General features: G+C 32.8%; 1 protein-coding gene across 6 annotated transcripts in view; it reads left to right on the top strand.

Annotated features, from left to right (window-relative positions):
- Nucleotides 1-17,411, top strand: part of KTN1 (kinectin 1) — a 78,911-nt gene that overhangs the window by 43,577 nt on the left and 17,923 nt on the right. For 4 of the 6 annotated variants that reach the window (XM_081293097.1, XM_081293100.1, XM_081293098.1 and 1 more), the window contains exons 25-32: nucleotides 843-933; nucleotides 1,012-1,080; nucleotides 1,540-1,577; nucleotides 8,836-8,926; nucleotides 10,683-10,751; nucleotides 12,475-12,512; nucleotides 14,408-14,498; nucleotides 16,510-16,596. In XM_081293097.1, the coding sequence (XP_081149223.1) occupies nucleotides 843-933; nucleotides 1,012-1,080; nucleotides 1,540-1,577; nucleotides 8,836-8,926; nucleotides 10,683-10,751; nucleotides 12,475-12,512; nucleotides 14,408-14,498; nucleotides 16,510-16,596 (574 nt within the window). The remainder of the gene's footprint in view (nucleotides 1-842; nucleotides 934-1,011; nucleotides 1,081-1,539; nucleotides 1,578-8,835; nucleotides 8,927-10,682; nucleotides 10,752-12,474; nucleotides 12,513-14,407; nucleotides 14,499-16,509; nucleotides 16,597-17,411) is intronic. The other 2 variants (XM_081293101.1, XM_081293102.1) reach the window with 1 other exon arrangement.

The following is a 17,411-nucleotide window of genomic DNA, read 5'->3' on the forward strand; positions in this document are numbered from 1 at the left end:
AATTCCTCTGGCTGTACATGGGCTGAGTCACACCAGTAGTGTAATCATACATGTGTGTAGGGTAATAATGCCTGTCTTATTCCTCCATCTTTCCCATCCCCACCCCTCATTCCCCTATACACAATTTAAAGTTACTTCATCCCCCCCCCGACCCCCGTTATGAATTAGCATCCACTTATCAAAGAAAACATTTGGCCTTTGGTTTGGGGGTTTTGCTTAGCATGATATTCTGCAGCTCCATTCATTTCCTTGCAAATGCTATAATTTCATTCTTCTTTAAGGCTTAGTAATATTTCATTGTGTATATGTGCCACATTTTCTTTTTTTAAAATTTTAATTTGTTATATATGATAGCAGAATGCATTACAATTCATACTACACATATAGAGCACAATTTTTCATATCTCTAGTTGTATGCAAATTAGAGTCACTCCATTCATGTCTTTATACATGTACTTAGGGTAATGATATCCATCTTATCCCATCGTCTTTCATGTCCCCTCCCTCCTCTTCCCTCCCCTGTACCACATTTTCTTTATACATTCATCTGTTTCAGGGCATCTAGGTTGGTTTCATAGTTTAGCTATTGTGAATTGGAGCTACCCTATTTTGTATTCAGTATCTGCATATTCATTGATTAGAATTTTCTTTAATCAGTCCTATACTTCTTAATTGGATTATGCCTTCAAAATCTTAATGTGCCTTTATACATTAACATAAGTTTTAGTTTATTTTAGTCACTTTCTTTCTGTGAGTACTACCTGAAATATGATTTTTCAGTCTAAAGTATTTTTGCTTTTAATGGTCATGTTCATTTATAGTTCTTACTAATTTATTGTCAGATTAAAAGCAAAGGAGGAACAGGTGAATACCATGAAGGTTCTTATAGAAGAGAAGGAGAAAGATCTAGCCAATAGAGAGAAATGGTTACAGGTGAGACTTTACAAACAAAAGTTAAAAAATACCTTTTTTTTTATATTTGAATATCAGTTCACATCTATTCTTTTTAAGGATCTGCAAGAAGAAAACGAATCTTTGAAGTCTTATATGCAGGAAGCAGCACAACATAACTTGCAGGAGGTATAGTATAGACAAACTACCAACTTGTTACATAGCAATGAGAAATCTTTATTGTATTTGGAAGTAAAGAAGTTAAAGTGTTCTTAGTTTCTTTACCAGGAAAATCATGTTTTCCATTGTTATTATTAAAATATCTTAACTTGTATTCCAGTCAAGTCATATTTAACAGCTTGATTTCTCAGCCTAAGCTTATAAGCGTTTCCTTCTTCCTTTTTCAACTGCACAGCAGGCTCATTTTTAACTGTGTTTAGTTTGTATATTAATCTGTAGTCTTTGAAAAATAAATAATAAAAGTTAAATTTGATCAAGAAAAAACTCATTCTTTGTTTTACAAAAGCGCTAGTCTTAAATTTACCACATAATTATGTTTTTATTTTACTTGTCTGTGATTCTGTATTTTTATTGTAATACCTGGTTTATTTTGATGTTGGTGTTAAAAAATGTGAATCTGTTTCTTAGGCGTATTCTACATCACAATTTGAAGAGCTTGAAATTGTGTAAGTATACATTTAGCCAGCTTCCCCTAGCCCCTGCTGTATTTTTTTTATTAATGCATTATAGTTGTACATAATGGTTGGATTTGTTCTTATGTATCTGTACATACACACAATATAGCAGTATAATTTGGCCAAATTATTCCCTAGTATTTCCCCTTTCCCCCTCCTACTCCTCTACCCTTTACTTATCTCCCTTCTATTTTCATGAGATTCCTCACCCCTCCTACCTTTCTTCACCTTTCTCCCTCTCTAGCTTCCACACGAGTAAATATGATCCTTGATCTTCTGAGTGTGCCTTGTTTTGCTTGACATAATGGTCTCTAGTTTCATCCATTTTCCTGCAGATGACATAATTTCATTTTTTATAACTGAATAAAACTCCATGTACACACACACACACACACTCTCTCTACATTTTCCTCATTCATTTATCCATTGATGGACACCACACAGGTTAGTTCCATAGTTTTAACTATTGTGAAATGTGCTACTTTAAACATGGTTATTCATGTCTCGGCTATTGTATGATGACTCATTCTTCAGATTAAATACCAAGGAGTGGTATAGCTGGGTCATATGGTGGGTCCATTCCTATCTTTTGAGGAGCCTTCATGCTGATTTCCACAGTGACTATACTAGTTTACAGTTCCACCAATAAATTTAAAAGTTTTCATTTTTATCCACATGACTGCCATTTTAACTGAAGTTAGATGAAATCTCAGTCTAGTTTTGAGTTGCATTTCTCTTTTGCTAATGATGCTAAATGTTTTTTCATATATTTGTTGGCCATTGTATTTCTTCTTTTGAGAAGTGTCTGTTTAATTCATTTGCTCATTATTAATTGGGTCATTTGCTTTTTTGGTGTCAAGTTCTTTGACTTCTTTATAGATTCTGGACATTAATCCTTAGTCAGAAGAGTAGCTAGCAAAGATTTTCTCCCATTCTGTAAATTCTCTCTCTTCACATTCTCTGTTTCCTTTGCTGAACAGAAAAATTTTAATTTGATGCCATTCCTTTTATTTCTCTTTGGCATTATTTAGGGGTCCTATTGAGAAACTTGTTGCCTGTGCCTATAGGTTGGAGTGTTGGCTTTTTTCTTCTAGGAGTTGCATAGTTTCTGGTCAAATTCCTAATTCTTAAATCCATTTTGAGTTGATATCTGGTTCTTTTATTCTTCCAAATAAGTTTTAGGAGTTTTTTCTAGTTCTGTGGAGAATGTCATTGGTATTTTGATGGGGATTGCTTTGTATATTGCTTTTGGTAATATGTTCATTGTAACAATATTAACACTGCCTGTCCATGAACACAGGAGGTCTTTCCATCTTCTTGTATCATTGTCTTTTTATTTCTTCAGTGTTCTATACTTTTATTATAGAGTTCTTTCACTTCCTCAGTTAGATTTATTCCTAGGTATTTTATTTTTCTTGAGGCTATTGTTAATGGGATTGTTTTCCTGATTTCTTTCTCAGTAGATTCATGTTGGTATATAGAAAACTATTGGTTTTTGTATGTTTATTTTGTAACCTGCTGCTTTGCTGCATTTGTTTCTTAGCTTTGTGGTCGTCTTGTGGAGCTTTTTGGGTCTTCTAGGTACAAATAGGATCATATCTTTTGCAAACAGTAATAATTTGACTTCTTTCCTTTTTTTTTTTTTTTAATTTCTTATTTCCCTCTCTGGCCTAATTGCTCTGGCTAGAATTTCTAGAACTGTATTAAATAGGTGTGGTGAGAGTGGACATCCTTGTCTTGTTCCAAATTTTAAAGAATATGTTTTTATTTTTTTTCCCCATTCACTCTGATGTTGGCTTTGGGTTCTATGTTTATAACCTTTATAATGTTGAGATAGGTTCCTTTTATTCCTAGTTTCTTCAGTGGTGTATTTTTTAAATCACAAATGGGTGCTGAGTTTTGTTAAAAGCTTTCTCTGCATCTATTAAGATGACTAAGTGATTTTTGTCCTTAATCCTATTGATTGATGAATTACATTTATTGATTTGTGTATGTTAGACCATCCTTGCTTTCCTGGGATAAAATGGATTTGGTCATGATGTACAATCTTCTTATCATATTGTTGAATACAATATTTGCTAATATTAAGTATTTTTGCATCTAAGTTCATCAGGGATATTGATCTATAGTTTTCTTTCCTTGGTGTGTCCTTATCTGGTGTTGATATGAGTATGATACCTGCCTTCTAGAATGAATTTTGAAGTATTCCGTAACTTTCTATTTCATGGAATAATTTGAGGACCATTGGCATTAGTTCTTCTGTGTAAAAGTCTAAGAATTTAAGAATTTAGCTGAGAATCCTGGGTTTTTCTTTGTTAAAAGACTTTTTCTTACTGCTTCTTTCTCATTGCTAGTTATTGATCTGTTCAGGTTTTCAATCCTCTTGATTGAATTTGGACAGATTGTATGTGTCTAGATATATATCCATTTCTTCTAGGTTTCCAATTTATTGGAGTATTAGTTTTCAAAATAGTCTCGAATGATCCTCTGGATTTCTGTGATGTCTCTGGTGATTTCTATATTTTCATGTCTTATTTCATTAATTTGGGTCTTCTGTCTTTTTCTTTTGGTTAGTTTGTCAAAAGGCTTATCAATCTTGTTTATCTTTTCAAAGAGCCATTTCTTTCATTGGTCCTTTGTATTGTTTTTTTTTATTCAAAATTTCATTGATTTGTTTTGGCTTTGATCTCAATTATTTCCTTTTACTGGTTTTGAGGTTGGTTTGTTTTTCTTTTTCAAAGGCTTTGAGATGAATTATTAGGTTGTTTATTGGGCTCTTTTCTGATTTTCTTATGTAGCATTCATAGCTATAAACTTTCCTCTTAGAACTGCCCTCATAGTATCCCTGAGGTTCTGATGTGTTTTATCACTATTCTGATTTGATTCTAAGAATTTTTAAATTTCTCCTCTGATTTCTTGTATTACCCATTCACCATTCAAATGTGTATTGTTCAGTTCCCATGTTTTTATATAGCTTCTGTAGGATTTTTTTTGTTTTTGGTGTTAATTTCTAATTTCATCCCAATATGGTTTGATAAGATCCAAGGAATTTTTTTCAGTTGTTTTGTATTTGCTAAGAATTGCTCTGTGGTCTAAAATATGTTATTTTTTAGAGAATATTCATGAGGTGCTGAGAACAAAGTGTAGTTAGCTGTTGTTGGATGAAGTATTCTATAGATGTCTGTTAAGTCAATTTGATTTGAAATATTTTTCAGGTTCAAAGAGTCTACTGAGTTTGTCTGGACGACCTATCTAATGGTGAGAGAGATGTGTTGAAATCACCCAGTATTATTGAACTGGGGTCTGTTTGAGGCTTTAATTTGAGTAGTGTGTCTTGTGTAATTAGGTATATTAACATTTGGGTCATAAGTATTTACTATTGCTATATCTTCTTATTGGATTGTTCACTTTACCAGTATGTCTATTTGGGGTTCTGAATGCCTCTTGTATCTGGATATCAATCTCATTTTGAAGTTTGGAAAATTTCTCTGAAGAAGTTATCATTTCTGTTAGCCTGTACCTCACAGCTCTCTTCAATTCCAATGAATCTTAAATTTGAACTCTTAATATTCAGAGTTTTTGTATATTCTGATCATGGTTACTTATCTTCCTTTCTTTAAAACTGTCTGAATGTTCAAGGCTGGCCACTTTGTCTTCCAGATGCAATTCTATTCTCAGCATGGTCTACTATATTAGACTTGATTGGGTCTTTCATTTGTATATTGGTTCTTTTTCAATATGTCTATTTCCTTATTGAATTTCTCATTCATAACCTATATTGACTTTCTAAATTTATTCTGTTTTTGAAATTCATTGATCATTTTTATAATCATTCTGTTGAATTCTTATCTGATAATTTCCTCCACTTGAATATCTTTGGAATCAGTTGCTGGTGAATTATGAACTTTAGGAAGCTTCATTTTTTTTTTTAAAGGAATTTCTCATTCCTGTGTTGGGTTTTATGCATCTATCAGGATGAATTTCTCTTTCACTCTTATGTGGGTCTTTTTAGAGCACAGCCTTCTCTTGTGAGAATGTCCTTAAGTGAACTAGATTGAGACCCCCTCCTGAGTGTGATATCCACAGCCTTTGTGTTAATTCTGTTTTTGTTGTAGGTGTGGCTGTCTGTGATCCGGACCTGAATGCCCACTCTTAGCCCTTCCTATTTGGGGCCTTGTCTTAAGTTTTTGTCCCTTCTATTCTTCGTATTCAAGTATAGCTGAAGTTTGAGTATTGTTAATTTGTCTGTGGAGCAAGGTGTACCATCTTTTGGCTGAGTTTAGTTCTGCAGCAGAGTCTCTACTCTGTGAACTCTGTGAAGTGCCAGTAGATTCCTGGCACTTCACAAAAAAGGGGGAAATAATAGCAACACTTTATGCAAATAATATACAGCATTCAAATAAATACCAGGTGCCTACTGTAACCTTTACAACACTAATTATCACAAATACAGAAATGGTGGAGTCTGCAGTTGACAACAGCAAACACAATAAATAACTGTAAACTAGATATGGCATTAAAACAAACAGCAAGTGTCAACTGTGGCATCCACAGCAGTAATAATTACAACATGAATGGTAGGGACAGGAGTTATGTAAAACAAATAGTTCTAAAAGATGATAAAAATACAGTTCATTAAGAGAAAAGATTATGTGATAGGAAGTAGAAGAAAGTTTAGAATGTTTTGCCATCTCCATAGCCAGGCCACTGGGTCTGTATCCTGATCTCCAAGCTCCCAAGGGCCCACAGACAAATGATTATCTAGAGCTGAGGGGCTCTGGGCTTCCCCAAGGTTGAGCAGCCAGAGAGCAAGGTTTCCTGGTCAAAGGGATGCCTGAGGTACCATCAACAGCATAGCTGCCATGGTCTTTTGGATAATGTGACTGATGAACCCTGGCTTTCTAGCTCCTACTTGGTGTGATCCCTGAACCACATTCACAGTTGTAGAATATGAATATACTGGGTAATTAATTAATAAAGGGGATATGTGCTGGTGAAAAAAAATGTGAACAAATAGAATGCAACAAATGATGGTTATAAAGAAGGAAAAAATATGAACACAAAAGGAGGGAGAAAAAAATAGGAGAATTCAGCTATTAGAAGAAGAAAGGAGAAAAAGGAATAAGAAAAAGAAACAAAAACAAAACAAAAAAATAAAAACCCCAAACTTTAGAAGATAAGGCAAGGAAAAGTTAACTGTGTTAAAAACATACTAAAAATGAGAAGAAAATAAATATGCATATATGTATGTCCACAGCTTAAAATTAGTATTTGAGGAATAACAATTCTAATTAGAAAATAATTATAGTCATAATATTGGTAAAATAGAACTTGTCACATTTGTTATTCTGTGCTGAATAGTAAAAATATTGACTGCAGTCAGTATAGGAGGTGTCAGATTTTGTAGATGCTCATCCTGAAACCAATTTTATATACTGTGAAATCTGTTTTCTTAAGCTAAATGAGGCTGCACTGGTGAGGAATGGTATCAGGACCTTAGCTTTTTGGTTCTCTCCTGAGTCACTTCAAAGGGATTTTTCTTTAATGTGGTGCCCAGCAATATTTATCAGTGTTTGTTTTTAAGAAGTTTCCTCTTGAAAGTAGTCTTTGAAATTAAGATAATGTGAATATTTATTAAGTCATTTATGAATACAAGGAAGATGACTTCTTGACAACAAGATGGCTCATTTGTGCAACTAATTTATCTCTTGGGCATTATATAACTGTCAAGGTGCTTTTCTCATCTTCTAAGAGAAAGCTTAGGACACTTGTGGCATTTTTGTAGTTGGTATATAAATTACGAAAGTGTATATTTTAGGTTTATTTTTGCCTTACCTTTTACTTGTATTTTATTTTTAAATTAATAGACTTTATGGGGGCATATTTAGGTTTACAGAAAAATGAGAGAAATTAGGTATACAGAAAATATGAAAAAGAAAAACGAGAGTTCCCATATCCCCCTTTCATTTCCCCTGTTATTAACATTTTTCATTAGTAATATATATATTTAAAGCAGTTTATAGCCAATAGCAATAAGTTTTTTTAAACTGAACATCAGGTTTTTGTTGGGATTCACTCTGTAGATTTTAACAAACATATAATGACAGTATATTCATTATAGTATCATACAGAATAGTTTTGCTGACCTAAAAATCTTCTGTGCTTCACCTGTTCATTTATCCATCCTCCTTTCATTTATTCCTCCCTCCTATCCCCCTCACCCTGAATTCTGGCAACCATGGATCATCTTACTATCTCCATAGTTATGCTTTTTCCAGAATGTCATAGTTGGAACCATATAGTATGTAACTTTTTCAGATTGGTTTCTTTCACTTTAGCAATATGTACTTAAGGTTTGTCTTTTCATTCTTTTATCCCACATTTATTATGTGTGCGGCTGTATTTTTCATATTGACCTATAAGCATCTTGATATTCTTTTTGGATTTAAATGGAATAAAAATAGTGTTCCATTCAGCAAATACCTGAGAACCTTCAGACACTGGAGATACTGAGTTCCTGCTTGGATAAGATGGATAAACTGAACATTTAGCAGTATAGTTGGATGTTGGGGCACACACCTATAATCCCAGCTACTTAGGAGTTGGAGGCAAGAAGATATGCAAATTCAAACCCAGCCTCAGTAACTTAGACCCTGTCTCAAAATAAAAGATAAAAGGCCTGGGACTGTATCTCAGTGGTAAAGCGCCCCTGGTTTTAATCCCCAGTGGCTTGCTTGCTCCTCACAAAAAAGGTCGTAAGTGTTGCTTAGATGACAAAGTCAGGTGGAATTCACTTGGGCTAGATTGACTAAGACTATAAGGGTGTACCTGACTAAATTATATGTAACACCTTTTTTAGCACATTAGTTGGGTATATTGTAACTTCCAGGGCCAGTGAATTATGGCTAACATTCTTGGGAGCAATACTCATTTCTTTTTAAGTGATACATTTTCTAACAGTTTCATGAAATACAGTTTTGCTCATACCTTTTGTTTTTAGAGTTTTCTCTAGATAAAATCATAAAATGTTATATACAAAATAAGCTGTAGCAATTTTAGGATGTTCTTAATTTTGAGTAGAATGATGTGGAAATACTTTCTTTTGAACAAATTCAAAAGTTTGTAGTATGAAGAGAAAAAGATTGTAGGCATTGTTTATGCTATCATTTTTCTTAGGGGTAATATTGGAGTCGGGGGGCTTTCCTTTTCAATGCACATTAGTAAGATAAGTTGTTTGTAAAAATTCTAGGTTGAAAGAGAAAGAAAATGAAATGAAGAGAATAGAAGCTGTGCTAAAAGAGAGGGAGAGCGATCTTTCTAGCAAAACAAAGCTGTTACAGGTGAATATGATAACTTAAAATTAATTATTGGGTGAGTTATTATCTTTGCGTATTTTTAAAATGCTTTTACTGCTATGAAAAGGGACAAGAATACTGAGCAAGCCTTCCTAAACAAATATTGTGTCTCATTCCTTAGAGATAACTACTGTCATTTTTGGTTAATATCTTTTGAGAAATCACCAATACATAAAATATATAAATGTATTTTTACTTGTATTACTTATATAGTTTTTTTTGTTGTTGTTTTTGTTTTCTTCCCTAATTACCAATGTTTTTGAGGTCTCTCCAGGGAAGTACATTTCTGGCTTTAACTTTGAATAGCCTTTTGTATTATTTATATAATCAATCCCAGTTGGTGGAATCCTAGACTGTTCAGTGTTGTTTTTTGTGTTACAAACAATTCTGTAGTGAATACATTTTGAATAATTTTGCTCCTGTCTCTGTGTTATAAATTTATGGGTCAAAGGTTTATGCAGATGTTTTATTTTGAAAGAGCTTAAATAGGAAGTCAGTATCTCCTCACCTTCATGTAGTTAATGTTTAGATACTTACAGAACAGTGATTTGAAGTCATTACATGTTTGTATATGTCTTCAGTGTCTTGAACTAGTTTTGCTCACGTTTCATACTGTAAGGGTTGGTTCTGTCACATGCCTGTCCCTCCCAGGTAAGCTTATTTTAAATTTTGTTAGGTAATGTTAAATTGCCCTCCAAAAATGTTCCTACTAATTTAGTCTTGCTAATAGAGGCCCACTTCCCAGTGTTCCAACACTGACAAAAGATGATAACATTTGATATTATTCTTGAAAGCTGTTAAGATTGTTTTAAATTTGTGTTTGATTGTGAGAGAAGTTAAGCATTCTTCATGTGTTAAATTGATTTATAATTAAATTTTTATTTATTTTTTTCTATACTTTTTCTTCTGGAATGACTTACTATTCTTACTAATTTATTATGCTTTTTACATAATAATGGAAATTGGCCTTTTCTTTTTTGTAGTTGTAGATGAACAGCATGCCTTTATTTTATTTGCTTATTTTTATGTGGTGCTGAGGATTGAACCCAGTGCCTCATACATGCGAGGCAAGCCTGGAAATAAGCCTTTTGTTATTATTAGTAAGATACTTTTTATATAATAACCTGGAAATTAGCCTTTGTTACTATGAGTTGATTTGTTTGCCTGAGTTTTTCTTTTGACTTTTTTGTGTATGTGTGTGTTTTTCCCTCTCTTTTGGAAGTTTAATACTTTATCAAGAAAGGCTAGGTCCATTATTAAATAATCCATCTTTTCTGAAGTGGTTTTGCTCCCCAGGGCACATTTAGCAATATCTAGAAATAAAACTTTGGTTGTCAAAGCTGGAAGAAAGGTGTTATTGCATCTACTAGATGAAGGCTATGAATTGCCAAATGTTCTACTATATATAGGGCAACCTACCTACATCAAAGAAATATCCAGTCCAAAATGCCACTAGTGCTAATTGAGAAACCTATTTCTACTAATGTGAAATGTCACTCCATACTAAATTCCTATAAATATTTGGGCCTATTCTGTCTTCTATTTTGTTTCATGGAGATGTGTCATTGCCAGACTAGTACTAAGTATAATTACTGTAATTACATATTTAAAATAAGGCCTATCACATCCTTTTAAGATTGTTACTATTTTGGAATTTTTCTAGATTGTATGATGTATTTCAAAAACTTATGGAAAATAAAAGTCTCTGGTGGGTATTCATGTCTTATTTTTGTTGAAATAGGAGGTACAAGATGAAAACAAATTGTTTCAATCCCAGATTGAACAGCTTAAGCAACAAAATTACCAACAGGTAGGTATTATTAAATGTCCTGCCTTTTGCCTTTGTGGTAAAAATTATACAACCAACAAAATTATAATATATAAAAATATAAGAAATATATATTGTAAAAATTATACAATTGTAAAAATTATACAATTGCAGTTTTTTATATTTTCCTTGAGATTAAAGAGTTCTATTATTTATACAAACATTTATCAAATTTCCTGTAAGACAAAGCAATTTGCTATGCCATAGCCAAGATAAAATAATCTACAATATATAAAAATATACCCAAATAATATTATTATCTGAATTTAGCTCTTTTTTTTTATATCTGTGTGTATTCTGATCCTCTAGATTGCTTTTCTTATGAAGTTACTTAAAATCTTACAGAGGTCATTTTAAACATGTATACGCTATTGTTGCTTTCTCAAAAAAAATCAATAATTGGAGAAAAACAAGTATGTTGTAAGTAATGGTCTATCTACCATTATTTAAAATATATATTCAAGGTGGTAACTCTGCTTGATAAAAATAAAATTTTAAATGGCATATTCCCCACAATTTTATTTACAAATGTGTGGATACAATAGTATTTATTTTGAAAGGCAAAGAATTAGAATCCTGAGCTGAGATTGTGGCTCAGTGGTAGAGTGCTTGCCTAGCAAGAGTGAGGCTCTGGGTTTGATCCTCAGCACCACATATAAATAAATAAATGAAGGTTATTTAAAAAAAAAAAAAAAAAGGAAGTAGAATCCTGGTTGACAAGAAGTTTCTAATATTTAGGTTGGGAGATTGAAGTCATCAAGGAATAAATATGTGAAGGCTGTGTGCCTTTGCATATTATGTAAAAGTGAACTTTTTGTTACATATTAGGAAAATTTCCAAACTTTCCTTTTGATTTCATTTTCATTTAAGGGTTTTTTAAAGTTACTTTTGAAAGATTAAATTTTTTACATAGTGAAATATGGATTATAAAGTATGGAAATTCAAGCTATTTCTATTACTGGAGTCCTAGGCTGGAAGACTGGCTCCAGGGATCCAAATAAATAAAATGTGGCTAGTTGCCCACAAAACAGAAAAAGTAATGGTGAAAATCAGGAAAGGAACCTAAATCTTGGTGGGACACCAGGAAGTAAAAGGGAAATCAGTGTTTCTAGCCTTGTCTTTGGGGGTACTGGCATGAGCTTACAGATTATGTAGACAAGAGGAACCAGAAATATGCATAGTTTAGCAATTTTGGTCAGATTGTGGCCTGGTTTTTTATTATTTCAGAATTGGTCAGGATGGCATTGTTGGGATGATGAAAAAGTTATTGTTGCCTGGGGAGTAGTTTTGACTCATTATATGATGTTTATCGATTATACCTCTTGTACCTGGAATCCAAGGTGATTTAGAACAAAACAGTCAGATGTAAACTGGAGACAGAGATGTCAAGTTTTTCCTTTTGCAAGCCCAAGTGAAAAGTCAGTGTTTTTAGTTAAATATTACCTCAGTGCTTTGCCCATAGGAAATTAATAAGTATTTGTTAAATGAAAAGTTTAAGTATATAGTGACAATGAAGATTAGAGTTAGTACTCAGTACATCTTACAAATTTGTACATGATTTTATTAAAATCACAAAGTTAAGGTGCTAACACGGGGAACAACGGTATTTTCTCTTGGTATTGTCTTAATTTATATGTGAGAAGATTTTTTTTTTCTTCTTCTAGAAAGTTTTGTTTTGAAATAACATTTAATTCTTTTTAAATAGGTATCTTCTTTCCCCCCTCATGAGGAATTATTGAAAGTGTAAGTAATAAGTTTGATTCATAGTTTGGGAAGTGATAACATTTTATGTGCTAAAGAGTTATCAGAAATAATTTAATGGGACTGCAAATGATCACCTATTTTTTACAGTTCTGTTTACATATTTTGAACTGCTCATCAGTGGAGTTTAGCTGTGTCTTTGGCTGGTGGATGCTCCTTCTAATTGTATTTCGATTTCTTTGAATATCTTGCTAAGGGAGATATTATTTTTTTCTCTTTTTTTAGGCATTAGGAAAATATTCAATCAAACTACACTTTAACAACTTTACTAGATCACCTTTAGTTACCTCAGTTTTCCTACTGAGTCTTCTTTATTCTAGATCTCATTGTGCAATATAATGGTTCACATTTTGGGTTAACTCTTGGATTTTAAAGAAAACTTATAATCTTTCCACTTGCTCTCTTTTAAGTAGAACTTGAAAAAAAAAAACTGAAAGTTCTTTTTGACCTATAACTTTTGCTAGAAGGCTACATTTGAGGTAATTTCAGATAAGTTATAGCATGTGTCAAGTGTTAAATCTCAGCCACATTAAGAATATTAATAGGTGATATTGGTAATCTAAATGGTTAGATTTAATCTAAATAATAATTTTCCTTTTGGCTTCTTTATAAAGTTGGTCACTTATTAGGTTAGAATTATTTACTATTTTTTAATCTTGATCCTGGATCTGTAAAGATTTTCTATTAAAGGGTCTAATAATGAATATTTTAGATTTTGGGATCTACGTAGGTCTTTGTTTCATACTACTTTTTATTTTTCAACCTTTAAAAACAAAACAGGAGACTAGACATGATGGTGCTTTTCTGTAGTTCCAGCTACTTGGGAGGCTGAGGTGGGTGGATTACTGGAGGCCGTGAGTCTGAGACTATAGCCTGAGCAATATATACTTAAAATAAATTTACATGCATAAACTTAAAATAAGTTTAAAATGTTATATGAGCAACATAGTGAGACCTTATCTTAAAAAAAAAAAAAAAGTTGAAACAGCGCTTATTTCAAGGCCATACTAAAACAGACTCTGGGCATGGCACCCCTTATTTAGAGCCTTATTCTTAAGAAGGAGCTATCTGTAATTTAACTTTATACTCAAGCCACTCTTAACTATGAATCTTTGCCATGGCTTTCTGCATTTATGGGAAATAATTCGTTCATTGGATAGGACCATGGGGAAAAAATAAATAAATCCTAAGATGTGAAAATGGCAAAATTAGGGCTGGGGATGTGGCTCAAGCGGTAGTGCGCTCGCCTCGCATGCGTGCGGCCCGGGTTCGATCCTCAGCACCACATATGAACAAAGATGTTGTGTCCGCTGAGAACTAAAAAATAAATATTAAAAATTCTCTCTCTCACTCTCTCTCCTCTCTCTTTCTCTCTTTAAAAAAAAAAAAGAAAATGGCAAAATTACTCCTTGCTCATTTTAATATCATGCTTTTATTGTGGTTTAGTTACTTAAAGCCATAAGTGTTTCATTGCCTTCTGGGGAAAAAAAAATTAATGTAGGGGACTGCCTTTGTATCAGTTTTTACTCCTCTGAAAATAGCTGATCCAGGTAAAAAAGGAAAATAACTGTGATGACAGTGGTTCATGTATTCATGAACTATTTCTTAACAGTTGTTTTCTTTTTAGAACAAACCTCAGCATTTCATGTGTGTAAACTTCTTTGAAAAATCATTTCTGAAATTAAGAATTCGTATGATGGACTTTCTGTGTTAAATAGTAGCTAAGTTAATACAGTTTTCAGAACATCTATTTTGTGATAACAAATATTCATACATAGGTATCTAAATTACATTATTGTTTACCTAATATCGAAATTGTGTTACTGTTCATCTAAAATCACTGTTTGCCTAAAATATGTACTAATATTCTGGTTTAGAATTTCAGACAGAGAGAAGGAAATAACTGGTCTCCAGAATGAGTTAGATTCTTTGAAAGATGCTGTTGAACACCAAAGGAAGAAAAACAATGTAAGTAAATCTAAATAAAAATAAAACTTCTTTTTATTCAACATTGAAAAGTTGCTTCAGAAATATTTTTCTTAATCTTTGTAAGAAAGTACTATTGCTTTCTATGTTTTAACTTTTTTGATAAGAGGTGCATGATTAGAGTAATCATTTTATTGAGGAGTATATTTTTTTTAATAGGTAAAAGACAATTTTTACACATAGAAATATTTTAACTATTAAAGCTTTGGATTTTTTAACTAAAAATGTAATTGACTTTTTATTGAACTTTTATTTGGAAAAATAATCTTTCAAACTCAGTATTTTAAAATCAAAGATATTTACTCCTATTTAGATCAGGCTAGCCTTTTTATAGACTAAAAGTAATGCCAGTATTGATCAATAATTAAGTTTTCAGAGCCATCTGGAGCTTTCCTTTTTTTTTTTTTTTAACTTGAGATGCAGTGCGTGTTTTGGTAATTAAGTTTGTTAGAAGCCCTAGAACCTGAATGCATTTATACTAAAATGGGAAGGAACAGTTCTTTAGGAGCTCTTAGTCTGGTATTCTTTCTGAGCAGACAAATGGTGAATTTAGGTGAATGTCACACATTTTCTCTTACCAGAAGGTGATCCCTATAAATAGAGTCCAAAAATTCTTGCTCTAGGATGCATTTTTGTACATAAAAATATGATTAATAAGACCAAATTATTATTGAAATCGAAGGAGATGTTGATAATAAATATATATGTTATCTAGTATAAGTTAAACTTTTAAAAATTTGGGTCAAATTCTTAATTTAACAAGTTGGCATTTTCCTGCACCCCCGAGTTTGTCAAAATTAGGTACGTGAGTTGCCCTTCGTATGTCATGTAACATTACTAACAGCATTGCTTAGCAACAGAACTTGAGGTGAACTTGCCAATATCCTGCTAACATTTTAACTGTGTTTTATTGGGATTTTGAGATAAGGAGGACATGGTAATGCCAGTTTAATACAGGAGCAGCAGCAATGGCAACGGCACTGGAGGCCTTGAAGCGTGGAAAGAGGCAGGACACTGGAGGCCGGCAGAGTGCAGCGTCAGTCCATTCTAGTTCTGCCACTTCATTTACTTTGTATTGGTGGCCAGATTTCCTAACATTCAGTTATGGTTCCCTCTCTATAAAATGGGAATAAATATTATAAATTGTTGTAAGCATTAGCGAGAATTTGTGATATGCCAAATACAGTATTTGGCACCTAAGTATTCAATACATGGTGAATATTGGCTTTTTACTTTTGGGTTATATTTAGATTTCTGATTCTGAAGTAAGACTGAAAGTTAGCAGATTGTCTTTACTTATATTTGCTATTGAAATGCTGTTAAAATCAAGATCTTTTGGAGCTCAGTTTTTCGATGACCTTTGTTTCTCCTGTATGAGAACATGTTTTACAGTTTTCCAGCTGCCTATTTGCCTCACGCAACTAGTTTGTACAGTTTGTGTCAGGTTGGTTTTGTGGCATACACATTTGACCATGCCATGAAAGAAAGGGAACACAGTAAATTACTGTGTCATTTTTAGGTATACTGGAAATATGTTAACTTTATTAAAACATTAAAGGAAAAAATGTGATACAGTGGAAAGTCCCATGACAATATTGGGCCCTTTTAAAAATCACATGAGAAGCTTTTTGCAATACTTGTGTATTTGCTCTGTCCTTAATCTTCTAATGTTCAGTGTACCCGAAATCATACTTGTGATCTTGGTTTGTGTGTTTACTTTTGAATGCTTTCTTCTTTTTCACGTGTGCACAGTAATTACTTTTAAAGCTGGCATATTCGGTGTGTGTACTAAAACATGGAAGGCGGGCATCTTTATTTTCTCATTCAAACTTCTAAACATTGCTTTTTATTTTTTTGCTAATATACATACTTTCCCATTGAAATGATTTTGCAGTAACCAGCATTTAAATGCAGTGCAAAATACTGATGAAGTGAAAAGCAAAATTTTTTTAATAATGGATAAACTGAAATCATTCTTTCTAAAAATGATTAGGACCTTCGGGAGAAAAACTGGGAAGCAATGGAAGCATTGGCATCAACTGAAAAAATGCTGCAGGACAAAGTGAACAAGACTTCCAAGGTTGTAATGCTAACTCTTAGAAACAATCCACTGAACAGAGAAAATCTGCAGTTTGTCTTAAAATCAGACTAAAGCATTTAATTTTACTGCAATTTAAATATAAAATCTTACCATCCACATTTATCATTTCTTGTCATTTCTGCTTTTTTCGTATACTCCTTCAGGCTTTAGTTTTGGGCATGCTTATTTGTTGGGATGATCTCTGTTGGAGCTTTTGCTGAAGAGTCTCAGAAGGCCTGTGCTAGGCACATAGGTTTTTTTCAGAGATTGTGCCTATTGGGGGTAGTTAAGAGAACTTCAGTGAAAACCCCAAACCAAAGAAATCTAACTGTTTTAGCAGACACGTACCTAACATGTATCTGTGATGCACAGCAAACAAGATTTTGGGGGAAGGGGGCTACACCAGGAAGACTCTAAGTAATGATAAGTCTTAAGAAATATAGGAAAGATATCAGTTCTCAGTATGTTATTGAAGATGGTTCTTTAGGAGAAGGGGACTTAAACTTTTTACATTTTGAGGCAGATGGATAGTAATGACACATGAGTCATGTTTAAAATGGAATATTCGTATCAAGCATTAATTATTTTGACCAGAGTTTGGAAAGTACTCCTGAAACACATAATCCTCATTGTCTTCAGAACAATGAAGGACATTCTCCTTGAGCTTAACTTGTTTATTGGGTGTGAAGATTTATAATGGATTATAACGAAGGAGTAGTTTTTAAAGATTGAGAGAATTGAATCAATGTGGAACAGGAGTATTGAATTTTGTAGATGGGTTGAATGAAAGAACCCATATAATTTAATTCAGCATT

The sequence above is a fragment of the Spermophilus citellus genome, assembly GCF_964194105.1.
Source record: "Spermophilus citellus genome assembly, chromosome: 4".
Lineage (NCBI taxonomy): Eukaryota > Metazoa > Chordata > Mammalia > Rodentia > Sciuridae > Spermophilus > Spermophilus citellus.